Below are 19,038 nucleotides of genomic sequence, written 5' to 3' on the forward strand. Positions count from 1 at the left end.
GAGAAGAGGAAGAGGAAGAGGAAAAGAGGAGGGAGGAGGAGAAAAAATAAGGAGAAGGAGAAGGAGAAGGAGAAGGAGAAGGAGAAGGAGAGAAGGAGAGAAGAAGAAGGAGAAGAAGGAGAAGAAGAAGAAGGAGGACAGGAGGACAAGAAGGAGGAGGAGGAGAAGAAGGAGGAGGAGGAGGAGAAGGAGAAGAGAAGAGAAGAGAAGAGAAGAGAAGAGAAGAGAAGAGAAGAGAAGAGAAGAGAAGAGGAATTCCAGTTGGAAGGGGCTGCAAAGATCCTTGTCCAACTGCCTGCCGAGCTGGGGATTGATCCAAACTTAAACCACGTCCTGTCCTTAGACCAGCTCAGCAAAGCGTGGCTTAGCCAACCACGTCAGATCAGCAACTGCCAGAGGGTCTGTGCTGGCTGAGACAAACCCCGCTCAGGGCTGTGCAAAGGCACAGAGCAGCTCCAGCAGCACTTCTGCTCCAAGGCTCCACGTGGGACACCTTGGCTTTCCCAGACCTTGAAATCCAGGCAAAAGCCCTTGTGGAATTGCGGGTGGTGGGGTCCAGGGACAGCCAGTCTCACAGTGAAGGGCTGGATGCCACCAGGAGCGTCTGCAGGAGGAGGGGGAGGAGGGATGGATGGATGGATGGATGGATGGATGGATGGATGGATGGATGGAGGGGGCACAGCTGAGCCCTTCGCTGGGCACACGGACGCGGGAATTCCTCTTCAGCGCACGGCGGCTGGGGTGGGATCAGCGTGAAATCAATACCGGGCACTTCCCAATCACCTGATCAATCACATCCACGCACCCTCGGTCTCTACAGAGCCGGTGGTGTGCAGCATCAGCGTGGAGACTGGATTCCCATGGAACACAAGATGTGCTGGGTGACGCCTGCGCTGCGCAGTCAGCTCTGAGCACGTGAGCTCGCCCCTGAACGCCCTCCATGCAGTGCCAGTGATTCTGAGTTTGTTAGCTAGTTCTAAAGTGTTTCGACGTGGTTTTATTTGTTGTAGTTGCTGCTCCTGTTGCTAGGTTAAAACTTTTAATATTAATCTTTGTGAGTGGTGTGAGGTGTCAGTTCTCCGCAGGTGTTAATTCACTCCCGGGCTGCCGGGAGCAGTTCCTACCACCGAGCTCCATGATTTCATCTCGTCGTTGTTGTTCGCTTTCTCCCAGTCGGGATCTGGAGTTTCCCTTCTTCCTTCCCCAGATCTTCTGGGCTGGGCTGATCCTCTTCCACTTACAACCCTTTATTGTAGACCACGGTCTTACTGGTGGTGGCCATGGCGATCTCTGGCTCCAGCTGAGACGTCTCGATCTGTGGAGGCAAAGAGGAGCGGGATCAGAACGGAGCCACTGCGGCAGGAGCTCCACGGATCGATCAATTAATGTGGGGAAGGAGGAGATGTGAATAATTCCACGTCAATCACGCCTTTTCCTGGTGTTTTATGTGCTTTGCTGTGCTCCAGCCTCCAGCCCCCCCCGATTTGGATGGGTTTGTAGCGCACGAAACGCTGCACGTTCGCTGCCTGGCAGTGCTCAATGAATTATAGAGTGTCTGAGGCTCCAACGCATCCCACCCATCCCAGCTTTCCATCCCTGCCTCTCCCTGCAGCCGGGGTGCTCGCAGGGATCCGGTGCCCAAAGCTGGACCCAGCAAAGCCAAGGCTGAGCGGTGTCACAAGGGAACGGCCTCGTCCGGCTCCATCCTCACAGCCAAACCCTTCCGACCCCTTCTCCATCTCCAGGAAATCTCCCATCCTTTTCCTAATTTTTTCCCCTCCACCAGCTTCTCCCGGAGCTTTCCCTTGCTCTGAAATCACTTGGAATTTCTGCCTTCCCAGGAGGGATCTGTGGCGCTCGCGGTCCCCACAGCGAGCAAAGACCCCGCTCGCAGCCGGGACAGGGCACCTCGGGAAGCCTGGAATTTTCGAAACCCTATACATTGAACCCACGCTGGTGCTGACACAATGCGAGGAACCCACGTTAAAAATCGAAATGCTTTTGAAAATGTTTAACCTAGTTAGACAAATTAGCAAAAATTTGTGCAAAACAATTTAGGTATTTAAAATATTCAATGTTTTTAAAAACTGGAAAAACTGTTCTTAGCTTTCAGCTGCAAAAACCCAACAAAATATAACATCAAAGCAATCTTAACATGAGGTGCAACATAACCCTTCAGCAAAGCTGTTAAACAGCTACTGAAGCATCATGGGAAATAGCACTTCATTTATTCAAATGCACATATGTCAGGTTTTTGCACCATATGTCATTCCAAGCTATTTACAGTAATAATTAAATCTTAATCAACGTTTAACCTCTGTAAAATGTTTGAAGGGATCTAATCACCCTTCAGACTGCACTAATGAAGGAGAAATATATAAACATAAAAAGAAAATGATGCATAGATAGCACACCAGAAAGAACAGTAATTGCAAAATTGTATTTCTTTTAAATATAATCAGCAAATTATGTAAAGTAAAGCCAACGAGTATTTTAAGTGAAGACATCTTGGGTGTCAGAGGTGTGATCAGCTAATTTTGTACTGCTATCCATAACAGATGTAGCATATTTTCTTTTAGTGCCATTATTAGCAACTTCACCATTCCTTTCAGTGCTGCAGCACAAAGTGAAGCATTGTGCCGGGAGAGCACCGGGAAAGGTGCAGGAGATCCGGATCCGACGGATCCCTTCAGAGCGAGGATTAACTCCGCTCTGCCTGGCTCTGACGCAGCTTTTCTTCCCATTGTGTGGGGGTTTTTCTGCCAGGGACAGACAGAAAAGCTCTGAGATTTTGGGGCTGGGTGGGTTCAAGCACCAGTAGGGAAATACCCAGGTGGGAAGCAGAGTGGCCAGCCCGGGAGGGGTTCAAGGAATTGCTGGATGTGGTGCCAAGGTGGGGATCAGTCACAGGCTGGACTCAGTGATCTCAGAGGGCTTTTCCAACTTCAGTGATCCTGGGATTCTGTGCTTTGGAATGAATTCCACCTGGAAATGGGTGGTTCAGCGCTGACCATCCATCGCAGGGCTTGGGAAATGGGGCAGCCCAAACCCAACCCGCTCCTGGGAAGTCTCCACAGAAACCTAACGGAGAGGCCCCCCAGTCCCGCCCTCTCCAGTGCAGCTGGAGAGCTGGGAGCTCCAGGGAAAGTCACGCCTGCCCTGGTGGACCCCGAATCCGTGCTCTGAGAGCCGCGGGGAACGCTGAGGACGGGGATGCGCCGAGCCTGGAAGCGAGAGGCGGCGGGGCTGCACGGTGGGATGTGCACGCGGCTGGGGAGAGGGAAGGAGCAGTGTTGTGTTCACGCTCTCTTGGGACACAATTCAAGAAGCAGCAAGCACGATCCAAGCTGAACAGCAGGAAGAGTATCCTGGTGGGAAGAGCAAAATATCGCAGCCGACTGCTCGGGGAAGGTGTGGGGCGTCTGTGGTGGGAAGTTTTCAGCACAAATTACAGGGAACCCATCAAGAATAGTTTAGGCAGAACTGAGATTGCCTTGGTGGAAGGAAGGGATGAGATAATTGTCTGTAGATCCTTCCAGCTTCCATCCCCTGGAGCAGGGGGAAAACGGCTCCTTTCCCCACAGCGGGGATGAGTTCTTCCTCCATGGCAAGGCTGTACAGAAGGGCCTGAGGTGGGTTTGGGAAGGGGGGGGTGGAGGGGAATAGTTCTGAGACAGACTGTGGTGGCTGAGCAGAAGGACTTGGGAATTCGTGCCTAAGGTGGAAGTGTTCAAAAGCCACATGGATGTGGCACCTGGGGACATGGTCAGTGGCGGCCTTGGCAGTGCTGGGGAAGGGTTGGACTCGATGGACTCTGAGGGCTTTTTCTTAAGGCCTTTGGAGCTGTGTGATACCAAACCCAAGCACCTTCCCGAAGCCTGGGAAGATGTTGGAGAAACTGGGGGTGACTGGTTGAACTGGAGTCACCTCTGCAGGTCTCCTTCTGGCTGATTTTAATCAAGCAGGGATTGAAACCCTGCTCTAGAGCCTCTGGAGCTCCAAGGGGTGCATCTGCACCAAGGAGACACATACAGGAAACTGGGAAAGCCACTCAGAAATCCATCGGGAGGAACCTGCTCCTCCCACTGGGAAACCAGATGGAGAAGAACAGGGAGAAGGTGGGGGGTTACAGGTGTCGAGACAACATTAAATCACAACCCTACTGTGCACCTGGTCAGCTTTTGACTCCTTTGTTAGGTTTTTTTTTGTTGGAAAGTGTAATTTCACCCATTTTGGTGTAGGTTGCTGTTCCAGCTGTCCAGAATCCTGGATCTGCTCAGCCAACCTTCCCCTGGCCATGGAACTGTGAGACACATGTGGAGACCACAGTTCCTTGTCAAGATTTTGGTGTCTCAGCTTCCAAGATGGCCCCAGTGACGGTCACGGCCACGCTGGGAAGCCCTCTGTGAAGGAGCACCTGCCTTGGAGGGTGCTCTGAGGAGCAGGTTCCTCCCTGGTGGGATTACACTGATGGGACCTGTCCCACTGTCCCACACAGGGGACTTTGTCCCTTCAAACCAAGTGCTCAGCGTGGGACTGGGGTCAAATCATGTCTGTCCCCTTCTTCCCAGTTCTATCTGTGCCAGGGCAAAGGATGGATCCCCTCCCTGGCTTTGGGATGATGGCACTGGGGTGTCAGCAGGAGAAGGCCTTCAGCAATGAATCCAGGAGAAGCCCAGGAGGGACAGAGCTCACAGCAGCACTGAGAGACCCAGGGTGGGAAGCACCATTCCCAGACAGTGCTATGAGGGGTTGTCTGGGGCAAACCCCAGGATTTGGGGCTGCTGGCTGCACTGACAGCTTGGTATCCAACACGGGAGAGGCTCTAATGAGATGGGGAAACTCCTTCAGCGCCCTGTGAGGCCACTGGAAGCTTTGCCATTGATCCAGGGAGATCCTCACTGGGGACACAGCCAGGGTGCACCTCCCAGCTCATCCAGAAACGTGGCTGGGATGAACCACAGCCCATCCCAGCACCCGGGAGCAGGTGAAGCCTGAGGATGCTCCTTTCCCTCCGGCAGACAGCCAAGAGCACGAGGGAAAAAGGGGGAAAACCCCAAGAAACTCTGTGCCCTGACCTTATGAAACACCTGTTTATGGACCAGCAGCCCGCAGGTAGCTCAGGCAGGATGGCAGCAATGATGGCACCGGTGCCCCTGACCTGCTGAAATCCATCCCTGCCAGGGAACAAAGCCGGGAACCGCCGCCCGGGTACCCACGGCTCCCCAGCTCTCTTCCCCCCATCCCTGCCTTGCAGTGGAAGCCTCTCTCCTCTCATCAGCTCAGACAAGGCTAATTGGGGTGATAAAGAACTGGCTCCGAGTGCTGGCGTGGGCTGGAGGAACAAATGGTGCGGTGGTCACAGCTGGTGCTGCGGAGCCGGCGCGGGAGCGGGCGCGGGGGAGCTCCCGGCGCCCCAAATCCCGGCAGTCGGTCCCTGTTGGATGCGAGCGGGGGGTTGTGTGTGTTTTGCATGGCTGCTGACACGGGTGTAACGTGCAGGCGCGGCCGGTGAGGCAGCAGCAGGCAGAAAGCAGATGCTTTTTGTTTGGGGTTGATACTCATTTCTATCCCAGCTCGGGAAAAGGTGTAGAAAGGAATGTGCTCCGGAGAGTGCAGGGAGAGAGATAGGTCTAGGCTCGCTGCCAGGGATCCTGGAACGATATGGAAGGCAGCTAGGGGAGACAGGAGCAGATGGATTTGGCATACAGCTCATCACTCAGCCAAAAAAAAAGGAGGGGGGAAGAAGAAGGGAGAAAGCAGCCAATTTTGGGAGGGGGAGGGTCATGGGGACTGACGGATGCTGCTCCGGGCTGGGGGAAGGGAGGACCAGGATGGTCACTGTGTCTTCTGCTGCTGCCAGCGGGGAGAGGTGCTGCTGGCTCCTTTGAAGCCTGGGAAGGGTCTCCTGGCCCTTCCAGCAGCTCTCAGCCATCTCCTGCTGGGCCTTTGATCACCGGGGCAAAGCCAAGGGCAGGGCCAGGCTCTGCAGGCCCTCGGGAAGCTCAGCCAGGTGTAGGAAGGGCTGTGGCACCATGGAACCATGGAATCCTTGAGGCTGGAAAGGAGCTCTGAGATCACAGAGTCCAACCATCCGCAGCACTGCCCAGGCCAGCACTGCCCCAAGTCCCCAGTGCCACATCCACAGAGCTCCGAAATCCCTCCAGGGATGGGCACTCCACCCCTGCCCTGGGCACTTCCAAGGCCTGAGCACCCTTTCCATGGAGAAATTCCTGCTGCTGTCCACCCTGAGCCTGCCCTGGCCCAGCCTGAGGCCGTTCCCTCTCCTCCTGTCCCTGTTCCCTGCCAGCAGAGCCCGACCCCCCCGGCTGCCCCCTCCTGTCAGGGACTTGTGCAGAGCCACAAGGTCCCCCCTGAGCCTCCTTTGCTCCAGCCTGAGCCCCTTCCCAGCTCCCTCAGGAATTCTCCAGCCCCTTCCCAGCTCCATTCCCTTCCCTGGACAGGCTCCAGCCCCTTTCTTGTCATGAGGGCCCCACCCATTTGCATTCCCAATCAACTGGGACATTCCCAGTTATCCAGGAGTGCTGATCAATGATGGAAAGGTCGCAGTGAGTCCTTCCACCAGCTCTCCCAGCCCCTTTGGATGGATCCATCCTGCCCCATGAATCTGTGCATGTCTCAGCGGCATTTCGGGTCACTGACCAGTTCCCCTTGGGTTATGGGGCTTGGAGCACCTATCCTAGTGGAAGGTGTCCGTGGAAGGTGTCCCTGCCCATGGAAAGTGTCCATGGAAGGTGTCCCTGCCCATGGAAGGTGTCCCTGTCCATGGAAAGTGTCCATGGAAGGTGTCCCTGCCCATGGAAGGTGTCCATGGAAGGTGTCCATGGGAGGTGTCCCTGCCCATGGAAGGTGTCCCTGCCTATGGAAAGTGCCCATGGAAGGTGTCCCTGCCCATGGAAAGTGTCCATGGAAGGTGTCCATGGAAGGTGTCCCTGCCCACGGCAGGGGGTGGAATTCGATGGTTTTTTAGGTCCCATCCCACCCAAACCATTAAAGTGCCCCCCAAGGATCGATCCCTGAGGAGTGAGACGAGGACAGCAGTGTTTGCCGAGGAGTTTCTCTCGGAATTGTTACAGACCTGCAGCCAAGTGAAGGTGACCTGGCAGGTGAGAGAATTTGGGAAATGCCCCAAACCCTTTTGGTTATAGCACAGAAAATATTTTTCAAAGGATCTCCAGCCTCTGGTTCCAGGGTCCCAGCAGCTGTGGAGCTCCAGGACCTCTCAGTGCCCTGCTCCAGCCACCCCCACGGTTGGCATTTTCCTAAATCCAGAATTCCAGCTCTGCATTTAACCCGTTGCTGCCCCAAGAAGCTCTCTCCTGCCAGAAATTTTCTTCCCATGCAAGTGTCCGACTTGCATGGAAGTCAGCTTTGTTATCAGCTCAGTTTTGTTAAAACCGACAGACAAAACTCTGCTTCTCCTCAGCAATATTGGTGCTAAAGCTCTTTTCTGACAACTTCCCAGTTTTTCTACTCAGTTGAAATCCCTCCGTGCCCCAAAACTGGACACACTGGTTGGGAGATGTTCTCATGACTGAACCACAAATTAATAATTTATAAATGATTGATTTTCAGTTTTCTGCCCAAATCACAGAGTTGGGGGACACAATTTTGAGAGAAACCTGAATTTTGTGAACTTTTTTCTTCAAATTAATAATAAAACTTGAATTTAAGAGTTGACCAGTACAGTTCTCTTCATTTCAGGTCTCTCTCAAGTCCTTTTGAGCCCTGTCTTTGAAAGAAATGTTCAGTTTTCATTATACAAAATGTTGTATTTAGTAAAAATGTTTTTCACAAAACCATGGAAAGTCTCCCGACAGCTCGAGAGTAGAATCATGGAATCATGGAATAGTTTGGCTTGGAAGGGACCTTAAAAATCATGTAATTTCTCTCCTGCCCTACAGCAGCTGGAGGTGGCTGCTGGTGGCCCAAGCATCCATGGCAAAGCAAAAACAGAAAAATCTCCTGGAATGGATAAATCTCAGGAGCCAGAACAGCCAAATATTCCACAACATCCAAATATTCTGACTTTCCTCCATTTTTATGGTCCCAAAGAAGGGAGAAAAGATGGAAATGCTTTGCCTGTGACAGGACCCGTGGTCAGCACTTTTCCACCAGAGCTGGATCCCAGGGCTGCTGCCTCACCCTGGGCTGGACACAGAGAAGGGGGAATTAAAAAGCACCAGAGCTTGAAATTCATCTCCATTTTCCTGGAGGAATGGAGGAAAGTCGGAATATTTGGATGTTGTGGAATATTTGGCTGTTCTGGCTCCTGAGATTTATCCATTCCAGGAGATTTTTCTGGTTTTTCTTTGCCATGGAAGCTTTGGCCACCAGCACCCACCTCCAGCTTCCTGTAGGACAGGTGAGAAATGAGAGGATTTTTAAGGTCCCTTCCAACCCAAGCCATTCCATGATTCCAGGGTTCTACTCACGAGCTGACAGGGGACTTGTTTTTGCCATGGATGCTTGGACTACCAGCACCTGCCTCCCTTCTGTCTTCCCAGAACATCTTCTTCAGCCAATAAAAGTGGAGGAAAGTTGGAATATTTGGCTGTTCTGGACTATTTGGCTGTTCTGGTGTGTTTGGCTGTTCTGGCTTTTGAGGGTTTTCCATTTCAGGATGTTTGCCAGGGATATTCCTGCCCTCAGCTTAAATGGGAACAACTGATTGTCCTGAAGCAGAGCGGATTTCAGGGTTTAGGGGCAGCTGTGGGACTGCAGCTTCCTCGCATCACTGGGCTGGGCAGGGGCAGGTTCACGGTTGGACTTGATGAATTTAAAGGCCTTTTCCAGCCTAAATGTTCCCGTGGATCTGTGGTTTGGTGGTGCTGGGTTCATGGCTGGACTTGATGACCTTAAAGGTCTTTCCCAACCTAATTTCACGATTCTGTAATCAAGGGCGGGAGTTTTTAATCTCACTTTTGGGAAACTACCACAGCACAACTTCTCTGAGGAAAAATACGAAGCCAAGACCTGAACATTTAATCAGGTGGGAAGGGGGGGAGATGTGGCACTTGTGGCTGGAGCAGGGAGCTCCCCTTGCCCAGCGTGTGTGCGGTGCTGGGGAACGAGCAATGATAACAGGGATGGTAACAGAGCCAGCAGGTGGGATAACAGCCCCACACCTGGGCTGGGAGGTGACCCCCATCCCCTGCGTGTCCCAGCCTGTCCTGGAGCCGAGCAGCCCAACAGCTCCCGAGCTCCAGCCCCGTGGTCATCCCCAAACCAGCCCCAGGAGCACTCCTGCTCTCACCTCCCCGTGTCCCACAGGGACCCTTCTGGAGCCTCGAGGTGACATCAGTGACATCTGACAGACAGAAGGAATTCTTCTTGATCTTGCTGTTTGAAATCTTGTGGTCTCGAAGCCTCTGTTTGAAGTTTTTGGTGGGTTTGGTTAATGCTGAGCCCACAGGGCTCTCAGACCCTCAGCACTCCCAGCTTTATAAAAATTGGAAGGTCAACCCCCAGCACGGCACCAGCTCCAACTCATCGCGAAGTTTGAAGCTGAGAGTTTCTGGGAAAGCAGAGGGGTGCCCACAGCGCCAGAAAACTCAAAGTCACCAAAGCCACCAAAAAAAACCCAAATAAAAGCTTTGAGACCATAAGATTTCAAATAGCAAGATCAAAAAAAGTTCCTTCTGTCTGTGTTCCAGAGAGAGGAGACACCAAAGGCCTTTGCAGGAGCTGAGCCTTTTCCTCTCTGCTCTGGAGAGGTTTGCTCAGTGTGGGAGGGGTGGCGTGAGTGTCCCTGGGCTAAATCCCATTTACCACAATGAATTCATTTCCACACCAGCTCCAGAAAGGTTTTAGGCTGGTACAGGGCAGGGGCAGCTGCGTGGTGACCTCAGGGCACGTGGCCTCACCCGGTCAGGACCTTCCTCAGGACAGGGCCAAAGAAACTTCTCCCTGGCTTCCTGGGAGAAGAACCCTCACATTATGGGATGAAGACTTTTTTTGGGAACATCTGAGCCAATGGATTCACTTCACTGAATTTCACTTCACTGGATTCACTGAGCCCACTTCAAATATGGCCTTGAGAACTCCCAAAATTGCAGAGTTTGGTTACGACCCCTCATCCTTGCTGGAATGAAAAGCACCTACAAAGACACTCAGAGTTTCTCCTCTCTTGGGAGAAAAAAAGCCCTACTGTGGAATGTGGACATTACGAAAAGGTTTCCCTTTGGATGAAAATGAGCTCCTAGGTCCATTCTAGCAGGAATTCCTCCAGCAGCTCTGTCAAGGAAGAAAGAATTTAAGAATTTCTTGCTGTTTGCTGAAGACATCAACCCCTGAATTCTCCTGGTATTGAGGAGGAACACCACGATGGGAGATCGGGATTTGGGGATGCTCTCGGTGCTTTAAGGAAGCTGAGCAAGTTCCTCAAGACTCCAACCTCCTGCACATTTCCTTCTCTCACAGACCACCAGCCTCACTAGGAACAGGCTGCTGGAGCCAAATGATTTAAAAAGCAATTACAGATAATTATATCTGTGAGATGTGATTAATAAGGCATTCTCAGCCCCAAGCAGGCAAGTCTGGACAACTGATTGCCTTCCTTTGTATCCTGCACCTCTTGGAGCAGTCAGAGTTGTTTCAGATGAGCCAAAATAACTCCAAATACACCACAAAGGACAAATCGAACCCTGTGTGACAAGAGAGGGCTAAGGCAGGAGACAGACAGGGAAGACCTGGGAGTGAACCAGATAAAGAGGCCTCTGACTAGGAATGGTTGGGCTTGATGGTATTGAAGGACTTTTCTGATATTAATGATTCCTGTATGGGGCCAGGAGTTGGACTTGGTGATCCTTGTGGATCATTCATCATCCCAGCTCAGGATGTTCCATGATTCCCAGAAAATGGACTGAGTGCTCAGGGTGGGCTGGCAGAAGAGGGGAAAGGACTTGACTTTCGGGCCCAGAGTGAAGCAGCAAAGCCAAGGAGCCACCGGAGCCCTGCGGAATGGCCAGGGCAGGGCAGGAATCCTTGGGGGAAGTGCTGGGGAGGAGCCCCTCTGTTTACAGTAGGTGCTGCTGAAAGGTGTCTTGAAGAAAGACAGCAATTAACAGGCCTGCAAAAAAAATGGCTTCTTTCCACAAAGAGCCTTTTAAGTCTGTTTTTCGAGCCACTCTAAGGGTTAATGTTTAGCTGTTTATCCGGACTTGTCGGATGTCAGCTCTTTCTTTTGACTCCTAATGGCTTATAGCCATCAGGAGGTGAAGACTCCTCAAAAGAGCTGGTGTCAGGAATGTTTTTTTATGCCCACCAGCACCCACACACCTGCAGCAGCCTGCGCTTGCAGGGGGATAGTTTACATACTTGAACCTGTCTCCCAGGGCCAGGGATATAAACATGAAACCAGATCCCGTCTGACAGCGCTGCCGGAGCCCCTGGGCGCTGCAGAGGGGTCCCGGCTCCCACAGCCACGCTGACCACACAGCGCAGCGCGGCTCAGGCCCGGCACCGCCCGGCCCGGCCGCCCCACGCCGGCCCTTCAAGGCCAGAGCCTGGAAAATGTTCGGCACCTTTGAGTGCTGCTGGAGGGGAAACAAAGGAGCCCTGCCAGGAGCGGCCATCGAAAACCAGCTGGGTCACAAATGAAAGCCTGCGGGACAGGGAGCCAAGGGAGAACAAAGGCACAGCCCCAGAGCCACCAGGGCTCTGCTCACTCGTGACCTTCCCCAGCTCTGAGGTGTCACCGAGCCCAAAAAGCACCCAAACAGGCGGAGCAGGTGGAAATGTAACCAGCCTGAGGTGTCCCAGGGGCTCCTAAGCACGGATAATGGAGTCCCTGAAGGCCAGAGCCTTCCTCTTCCTGTTCCTGCTCCTCTTCCCCTTCCCCGTGGAAATGCCCCTGGATCCCTGGCAGTGTCCACGGCCAGGTTGGACATTGGGGCTTGGAGCAGCCTGGGACAGTGGGAAGTGTCCCTGGCATGGCAGGGGTGGAACAAGATGAGTTTTAAGATCTTTCCAACCCAAACCATTCCATGATCCCATGATTTTATGACAGACATTTGCTCCCAGAAGAAGTGACCGAGATCTCCCAGCCCCCAGAGCACCAGGGAAATGCTTTGATGTTGAGATTTTCAGGAAGAAGTGGGGGAAAAAAAAGACATGGAAATGGGAGATGCCATGATCCAGAAACGTTCTTTGCTTTGCCAAACTGCTTCCTTCTCTCCTGGTCAAGAGGACCTTCACTTGTGCCGGGACACGAATCCAAAGGGCACCACAGGGAAGAGCTTTCCCATGAGTTTGGGAAATGGGGGTGGCCCTGGGACAAGGCAGGTGCTGCTTCTGTGGGATCACCACCAAGGATTTGCATCTGGAAGTCCACCAGGTGGAGCAGGCAGAAGGGAATTACAGGGACACAACATCTGCTGCATCCCAGAAGGAGAGCCTAAGAGAGCCTCACATGGTGGGAATGAGGAGTTACAATGAGAAAAGGAGAATGTGGGGGTTTTCCTGACTGGAATGTCCCAGCCATGCAGAGTCTGGAACGTTTGCCTTGTGTGGTCCCTGCAGAAGCACCAGACTCTGACCTGAAGCCATCCCTGAAGCAGGAGGCAGCTGGAGGCTGCTGGATCAGCAGCTCAGGACAAAGCACTGCTGGACGGGGAGGAGAGGACTAAGCCTGGCATCCTTCCCCGTGTCCTTTGGGAATGCTTTCACCTAGGAATGCTCTGAACTGCCTCGAGGAGGTTTGGATCACATGAACCTGCCTCTGTCCTTGCCTTGAACGCACCTGAGCTCCCAGAAAAGCTCTGCTGTCACTCTGACCTGGAGTTTATCCCATGGAGTGTGGTCTGACCTTGCAAGGTCTAAAGCAAATCCAGCTCCAGGTCTCTTTCCACTGGTGGAGGTGATGCCAGAGAGAGAAACTGCAGGTGGGAGCAGGAACTGGGGCAAGAGCCCATCACGGAATCATGAAATGGAATCACAGGATGGTTTGAGGTGGAAGGGACCTTGGAGACCATCTAGTTCCAACCTCTGCCATGGGCTGGGACAGCTTCCACTGGAGAGATGGCTCCTGACAGAAGAACCGGCGCAGGAGACCTGTGATGGGTTGGGAATGGTCCACGGACATCTACAGAGCACAGGAACAGCACCAACAGCTCCCGTGATAACGAACAAGAGCTCCTCACCATCCTCTGCAGAGACCCTTCCAGCCCCTGGAACATCTCCCTCCAAGCCTGAGCACAACCACAGACCCAACCAAACCAGTTCAGGCCACTGAAATCCTCCCAGTAATGCTCCCTCTGTGCTGGCAGACTCCTGGAAGCAGCTTTCCTGCTTTCCTGTGCGGTGCAATTGGAAGGAAGCTAAAAGTTGTTGAGGGAATGAAGGGTGGGGCCAAGGGAGAGTGGTGTGTGGAGTCTGTATCCTTGGGAAACACATCTCAGGGCTGTGATCCCTGTGCCAGCAGCTGGAGCAGGTGAAGGAAAACCTGGGAAGGGGGGAAGGAGCCAGGAACTCATCAGCTTCTGGTAGGAGCTGCCCAGGGGTGGGGAGAGCAGGAGAGGAAGGGAGAAATGGTGAAATAATCCTGTCTCAAACCAAGGGAGATGGGAACCTTCCCAAGGAAGTGGCTGTTCAGCTGGTCCAGGCTCCCTGCTCTTCCCTTGGGAAGCAGCTTCAGGGGTCACCTTGGGATGCACGGGTGAGGACTCCTGCTGTGCTCCATGGCTGAGGGGCCATCTCTGCACAGAGCCATGGAATTGCTCACGTTGGAAAAGTGTGGTGAGATCACAGACTCCAACCATCCCCAGCACTGCCCAGGCCACCCCTGCCCCACATCCCCAAGTGCCACATCCACAGGGCTTTGAAATCCCTCCAGGGATGGGGACTCCCCCTGGGCAGCTGTGCCGGTGCCTGACCACCCTTCTGCGGAAGAATTTTTTCCTGAATCCAACCTAAACCTCCCCAGGCACAACTTGAGGCTGTTCCTCTGGTCCTGATGAGGAAATGAGACAGCACAACTGAGCACTTGGTCTCATGGCGATCCTACTGGGGTTGGAGGTACAGTTTAGGACTTCCTTAGGCCTTTATTTCTTACCAAAGATGGGCTGGCAACTCACACTGAGTTCTGTGCCAGCTCTGTGTGCAGCCATGGCAGCACCGCCCTGCTGTGCCCAAACATCACCTCCTCTCCCACCACTTCACCTTTCCAGGGGCAGCACAATGCTCTGGAAGGGTCACTCACTGTCCAGCCTCTGCAGGAGTGAGTCCATCCTTACTAAGGAACACCAGACACCTCACTGAGCACCACCATCCTTCATCTGAAGGCCAGAAAGGGCCTCAACACATTCCCAGATACCTCAGATTTTCCCTCAAGTCCTACTTGAGCCATGTCAGTGTTCAGCCACTCGCTGCCATGTAAATCCTGGGGGTTTTGCTCAAATAAATCATTTACAGGCATTAAAGAAGCCCCCTGGGACCACCTCTTCATTTGAGGTCCACATGGAGAACAAAGATACTCCTGCCTTCGTCAACAAGGGAAAGGCAAAAAGATAAACCAGAAGATAAACCAGAAGATAAGAGAGAAGATAAGCTGGGTCAGCACTCAGGAGAGGAACCTCAGATGAACCTCTTGGTGCTCCTGAAGCCACTGGTGGAGCAGGAGGAAACAACCTCCGAGGCACAGCTTGAATCCTCTGCAGTCTTTGGGAGACACTTCCCACTGAGCTTCCAACCTCCTGCCAGCCCTTCAGGACCTCGTGCCACTTCTTTGCTGAGAGGAGCTCCTTCCAAGCCCAGCCTCCATCCCAAGGGTTCCCAGACTCCCAGGAAACCGTTCCCCAGCCCCAGAAGCAAAGCAGAACTTCTCACTTCTCAAACATTTTTCCCCATGGCAGCTGGCAAATCCCTTCCCTGGCTTCTCATCCAACTTGGACAAAATTACTGCAGAGAATCCCTCCTGCTCCCCTCCCCCCCGTGCAAAGCAATCCCAAGGGAGGGATGGTTCCATGGGGACCCCCTGCTGGATTGCATCTGATTTCCCTCCTAAGTATGGAATGGGGAAGCGTCTCGAGGGCTATGGCTGTGACCTCCATACAGCTCTTTTGTCAAGTGCCATTTCATTAAAAAATCAGCCTTTTAACTGTGGACACATTTCAACCTCACCAAATCTGCTAATTATTGACAGTTGGTGAAGAGGAGATTTCACTTGTTCCTCCTGTTAAACTGCATCTAATTAGTAATTACTGGTTCACTGTCATCTTTACTGCAATAATCCCACTGCACATTGGCTCATTAACCTTTTGCTTTTCTAAAGCAGCCTGCCAACAAGATGAAGGCTAAAACAGATTGGAAAACAATAGCTCAGCCTTGGATTTTAGGCTGTTTATTCCCCTTGTCCTGGAGATCCAAAAGGAAGATTATATTTAAGGAAAGGCTTTCGGCTGAAATCAGCCTCATTCTGGAAGATGCCTCAGTTTGCCCTGAGCAGCACCCAAAAAAAGCCCTTTAAACTTCCCCCAGGTGAGGGCAGGAGTGCTCAGGTGGCTGAAGGCTTCTCTGCCATTCTCCAGCTCCATTTCTTCATTTCCCACCTGGCTCTCTCCTTCTCTATCCCCACCATGATGATGATGGTGATGAACGAGCTCCTCGTGGACGCTGCGGAAGGAACGATCTGGAGGAGCAGGGCCCACGGGGCGGAAAAGCAGCGGAGCAGCCCCGTGGTTCTTTCTTCTGCTGCTACACTGAATTTCATTTGCACAAGTCCCATTTTCGGTTTGGAGCTGTCACAGCTGTTTCCATTGGCAGTGCATAGCTGAGTAGGAGTTGTCAGTGGGGATGCTGCAGGATTGGGAGAGGGAAGAGATTCCCCGGGGGGCATGGGAGGCAGTTGGAGGTTGTGGGCTAAATGCATTAACTACATGTTTCTCCTAAACTTAACAGCAGTGAATTACTCAGTGCATATTGATGGGCTTAGGAACCAGAGTTAACACTGCACTGGGATGACAAGAACGTTTCTCAGCAGCTCCAGCGTGAGTATTCTCAAGGATCCATGGTTTCATGGCTGATACGAGGGGTTTATTTTTGTAACGTTATCTTTCAAGCCATAATATCTAGAAACAAGCTGCGATTCTGGAGCACCATTGCAGAAATCCAAGTGGAATTTCATCCCTACAAAACCCAGGGCTTTGCTAGGCTGGGTATGGACCCAAGAGAGGCTCAGGGTGCATTAACCTCCCCAGCACGTGGAGGTTGTTCACCTCCAGAGTTCCCTTTCCCGACATTAGTGCCTCTGTTTGCAGCCAGGGCTGAGCTCTGATTTCACCGGAGTTGTTGTAACACAGGAATAACTCCAGAGCAGCTACAGCTGATGGGACGAGGTGGCTGCATTTATCCAGAAGTTTATTAAACCTACTGCAAGGCTTCAGTTCTGCTGGAAAACCAACTGAGAGTCTGAGCCCCTTTAGGAGAGGAGAGAGGATCAAAGGCGGCCACGCAAGCTCCTGGCCCAAAACAACCACTCAATGACACCTCAGCCTCTGTGTCTGCTCCCCGATTTACAGAAGGCCGTGGATGTGTGATTAAGGGCAGAATTTGGCTCATTCACAATTGCTGCAGGGGTTGCTGCTCAGACCACAGCCGTGTTTTTGGAGCGGAACACGTCTCTTACACCTTGTTGTTGATCTGCTCCCTGTAGTGCTCGGCACAACAGCGTGGTCCCGTCCTGGTGTGTCCATGACTGAGGCCATGGGAAAAGCAAAGGCATTTCCACCTGCACAGAGATGATGTTTAAACACCTCTAAATTCCTTATCTGCCCCGGCAGAACCATCAGGAATCACTCAGGTTGGAAAACACCTCCAAGGCCATCGAGCTCAACCCATGGTCTGGTGAGGAGTGCCCAGGAACTCACAGGTTTTGGGAGACACTCCCTGCAAGGACACTTGGATTTCCCATCCCAAGCTGTGAAGAAATGGATCCAGAGAGATTGTTCCAGGTAAACCCCTTGCTTTGCTCACTTGAGCATCCCCACAGGAACCTCCAAAGAGATTTCGGAGAATGGGACATTGTCCTTCATAAACACTCACACCAGTTCATAGAATGGGAAACAGCTTGTGTCCACCTGGAGAAGGGAAGGAGCCAGGGAGAGCTGCGAGCCCCTTGCAGGGCCTAAAGGGGCTCCAGGAGAGCTGCAGAGGGACTGGGGCCAAGGCCTGGAGGGCCAGGAGGCAGGGAATGGCTTCCCAGTGGGAAAGGGGAGCTTGGGCTGGGATGGTGGGAAGGAATTGCTGGCTGGGAGGGTGGCGAGGGGCTGGGCTGGAATTGCCAGAGCAGCTGGGGCTGCCCCTGGATCCCTGGGAATGTCCAAGGCCAGGCTGGACACTGGGGCTTGGAGCACCCTGGGATGGTGGGAGGTGTCCCTGCCCATGGATGGGGTGGGATGGGATGGGATTGAAGGTCCCTCCCAACCCAAACCAGTCTGGGATTCCAAGACTGACCAGCCCCGGCTGCCTGTGGAGCACCTGATGCCGTGGTGTGAGCAGATGTGGCTCCAGCTGTGCAGGGCGGGTCTCGCTGCCGTGGGGCAGGGCTGGGATCGCAGCAGGCAGAGCTCCAGCAGGCTCCAGGAGGGCTTCTTTCCCCTGACACGGCGCGTGGGCAGCGCTCGTCATCCTGTCTGATCCCTAATCAGCGCTGATTCATGTTTACACTGCTGAGAACATCTCAGCTGCCTTCAGAAGGTCACTCCCAACAACGCCGCCGTTCCAGGCTCGCCTGGTGCCTGCAATCCCAATATCCTTTGAGGCAAACCAGTCCTGAATTCTCCCTGTGGGTCAGAATTCATTCAGCTGCTAAAATCAACATGGTTTTCCCTGCTGGAATATCAGATACTGCACAGGAGAAATTACCTGTCACCCAGGAAGCCACAATTCTGGTGGGAGGTGTCCCTGGTCATGGCATGGAGCAGGAGGGTGTTTAAGGTCCTCCCAGCCCAAACCATTCCAGAATTCCAGGATTTTGGGGGAACAGTGGCCTTGTCACCTTTGGAATAAATGAGGTTGGTGGCACCTGCTGTGGTCTTGCTTCCCTGATTATCCTGAAAGGAGACCTCTGAGGAGAGGCCACGGCCACCTCCTGGTGGTGCAGCTGCCTTTCCTAGAAATAGGGAGGGAATTGGAAATTTCCAGGAAAATTGCACCAGGGAAGGTTTGGATTGGATATCAGGAAGGAATTCTTCATGGAAAGGGTGGTCAGGCAGAAGAACAGAGGTGGAGTCCCCATCCCTGGAGGGACTCCAAAGCCGTGTGGATGTGGCACCTGGGGACACGGGGCTGTGCTGGCCCCGGCAGGCCTGGGGGAACAGTTGGACTGGATGGGCTCAGAGGGCTTTTCCAGCCTTAAAATCTCTCTGACTCTGGAAAAGGAGCAGATGGGATGCTCCGTGTCCAAGTCTCCTTCGCACAGGAAGGTTGGACACGCTCCAGGCTCTACCTCGAGCAGGTGTGAGACCTGGCAATGCTCCTCAGCCTTTCCCAAGCAGGACCTCGGAGCAGAACCTGGGATCAGAGCACAGAGCTGATGGCCAGGGAGCCGAGGCTGAGCTCCTGCCAGAAGGACCACCAGGCTCTGGGGATGCACGGGGCCCGGGAGAGGCAGGGGAATCGCATTGCTCCTGCAACTGGGGCTTGTGCAGCTTCTGACTGCAATGCTGTGTCTGCTCCTGATGGAAGGGCTCCAAAAACGATGTTGACTAATTAGAAAAAGTTTAAGGAAGAGCCATATGAATCATTAAAGCTTCAGCAAACACGTCTTTTAGCAAGAGACTCCAAGACTGAGATAAATTCAGGTTCTTAGAGAGAAGGGACGGTTTTCTCTCAGCCTGGAGACAGCAAGAAGGACAACAAAGAATTCCCAACATGTTTGTCAGTCAGCACACGAGTGTACAGCAAGATTCCCTGGCTGGAAGTCATGGATGAACCCATCCAGACTGAAAAAATACGAATTAATCCGCAGACAGGGATACAAACTCCTGGTCAGCCCTTCCCTGACACGGAAAGAACCAC

At 53.0% G+C, this 19,038-nt stretch overlaps 1 protein-coding gene across 2 annotated transcripts in view; it reads right to left on the reverse strand.

Annotated features, from left to right (window-relative positions):
* Positions 1-962: 962 nt before the first annotated feature.
* SFXN5 (sideroflexin 5) overlaps positions 963-19,038 on the reverse strand; it is an 86,678-nt gene continuing 68,602 nt past the window's right edge. For both annotated transcript variants that reach the window (XM_039551495.1, XM_039551494.1), the window contains one exon: positions 963-1,315. In XM_039551495.1, coding sequence (XP_039407429.1) covers positions 1,238-1,315 — 78 coding nt within the window. In that variant the 3' untranslated portion in view covers positions 963-1,237. The remainder of the gene's footprint in view (positions 1,316-19,038) is intronic.

Source organism: Corvus cornix, chromosome 4 (assembly GCF_000738735.6).
Source record: "Corvus cornix cornix isolate S_Up_H32 chromosome 4, ASM73873v5, whole genome shotgun sequence".
Lineage (NCBI taxonomy): Eukaryota > Metazoa > Chordata > Aves > Passeriformes > Corvidae > Corvus > Corvus cornix.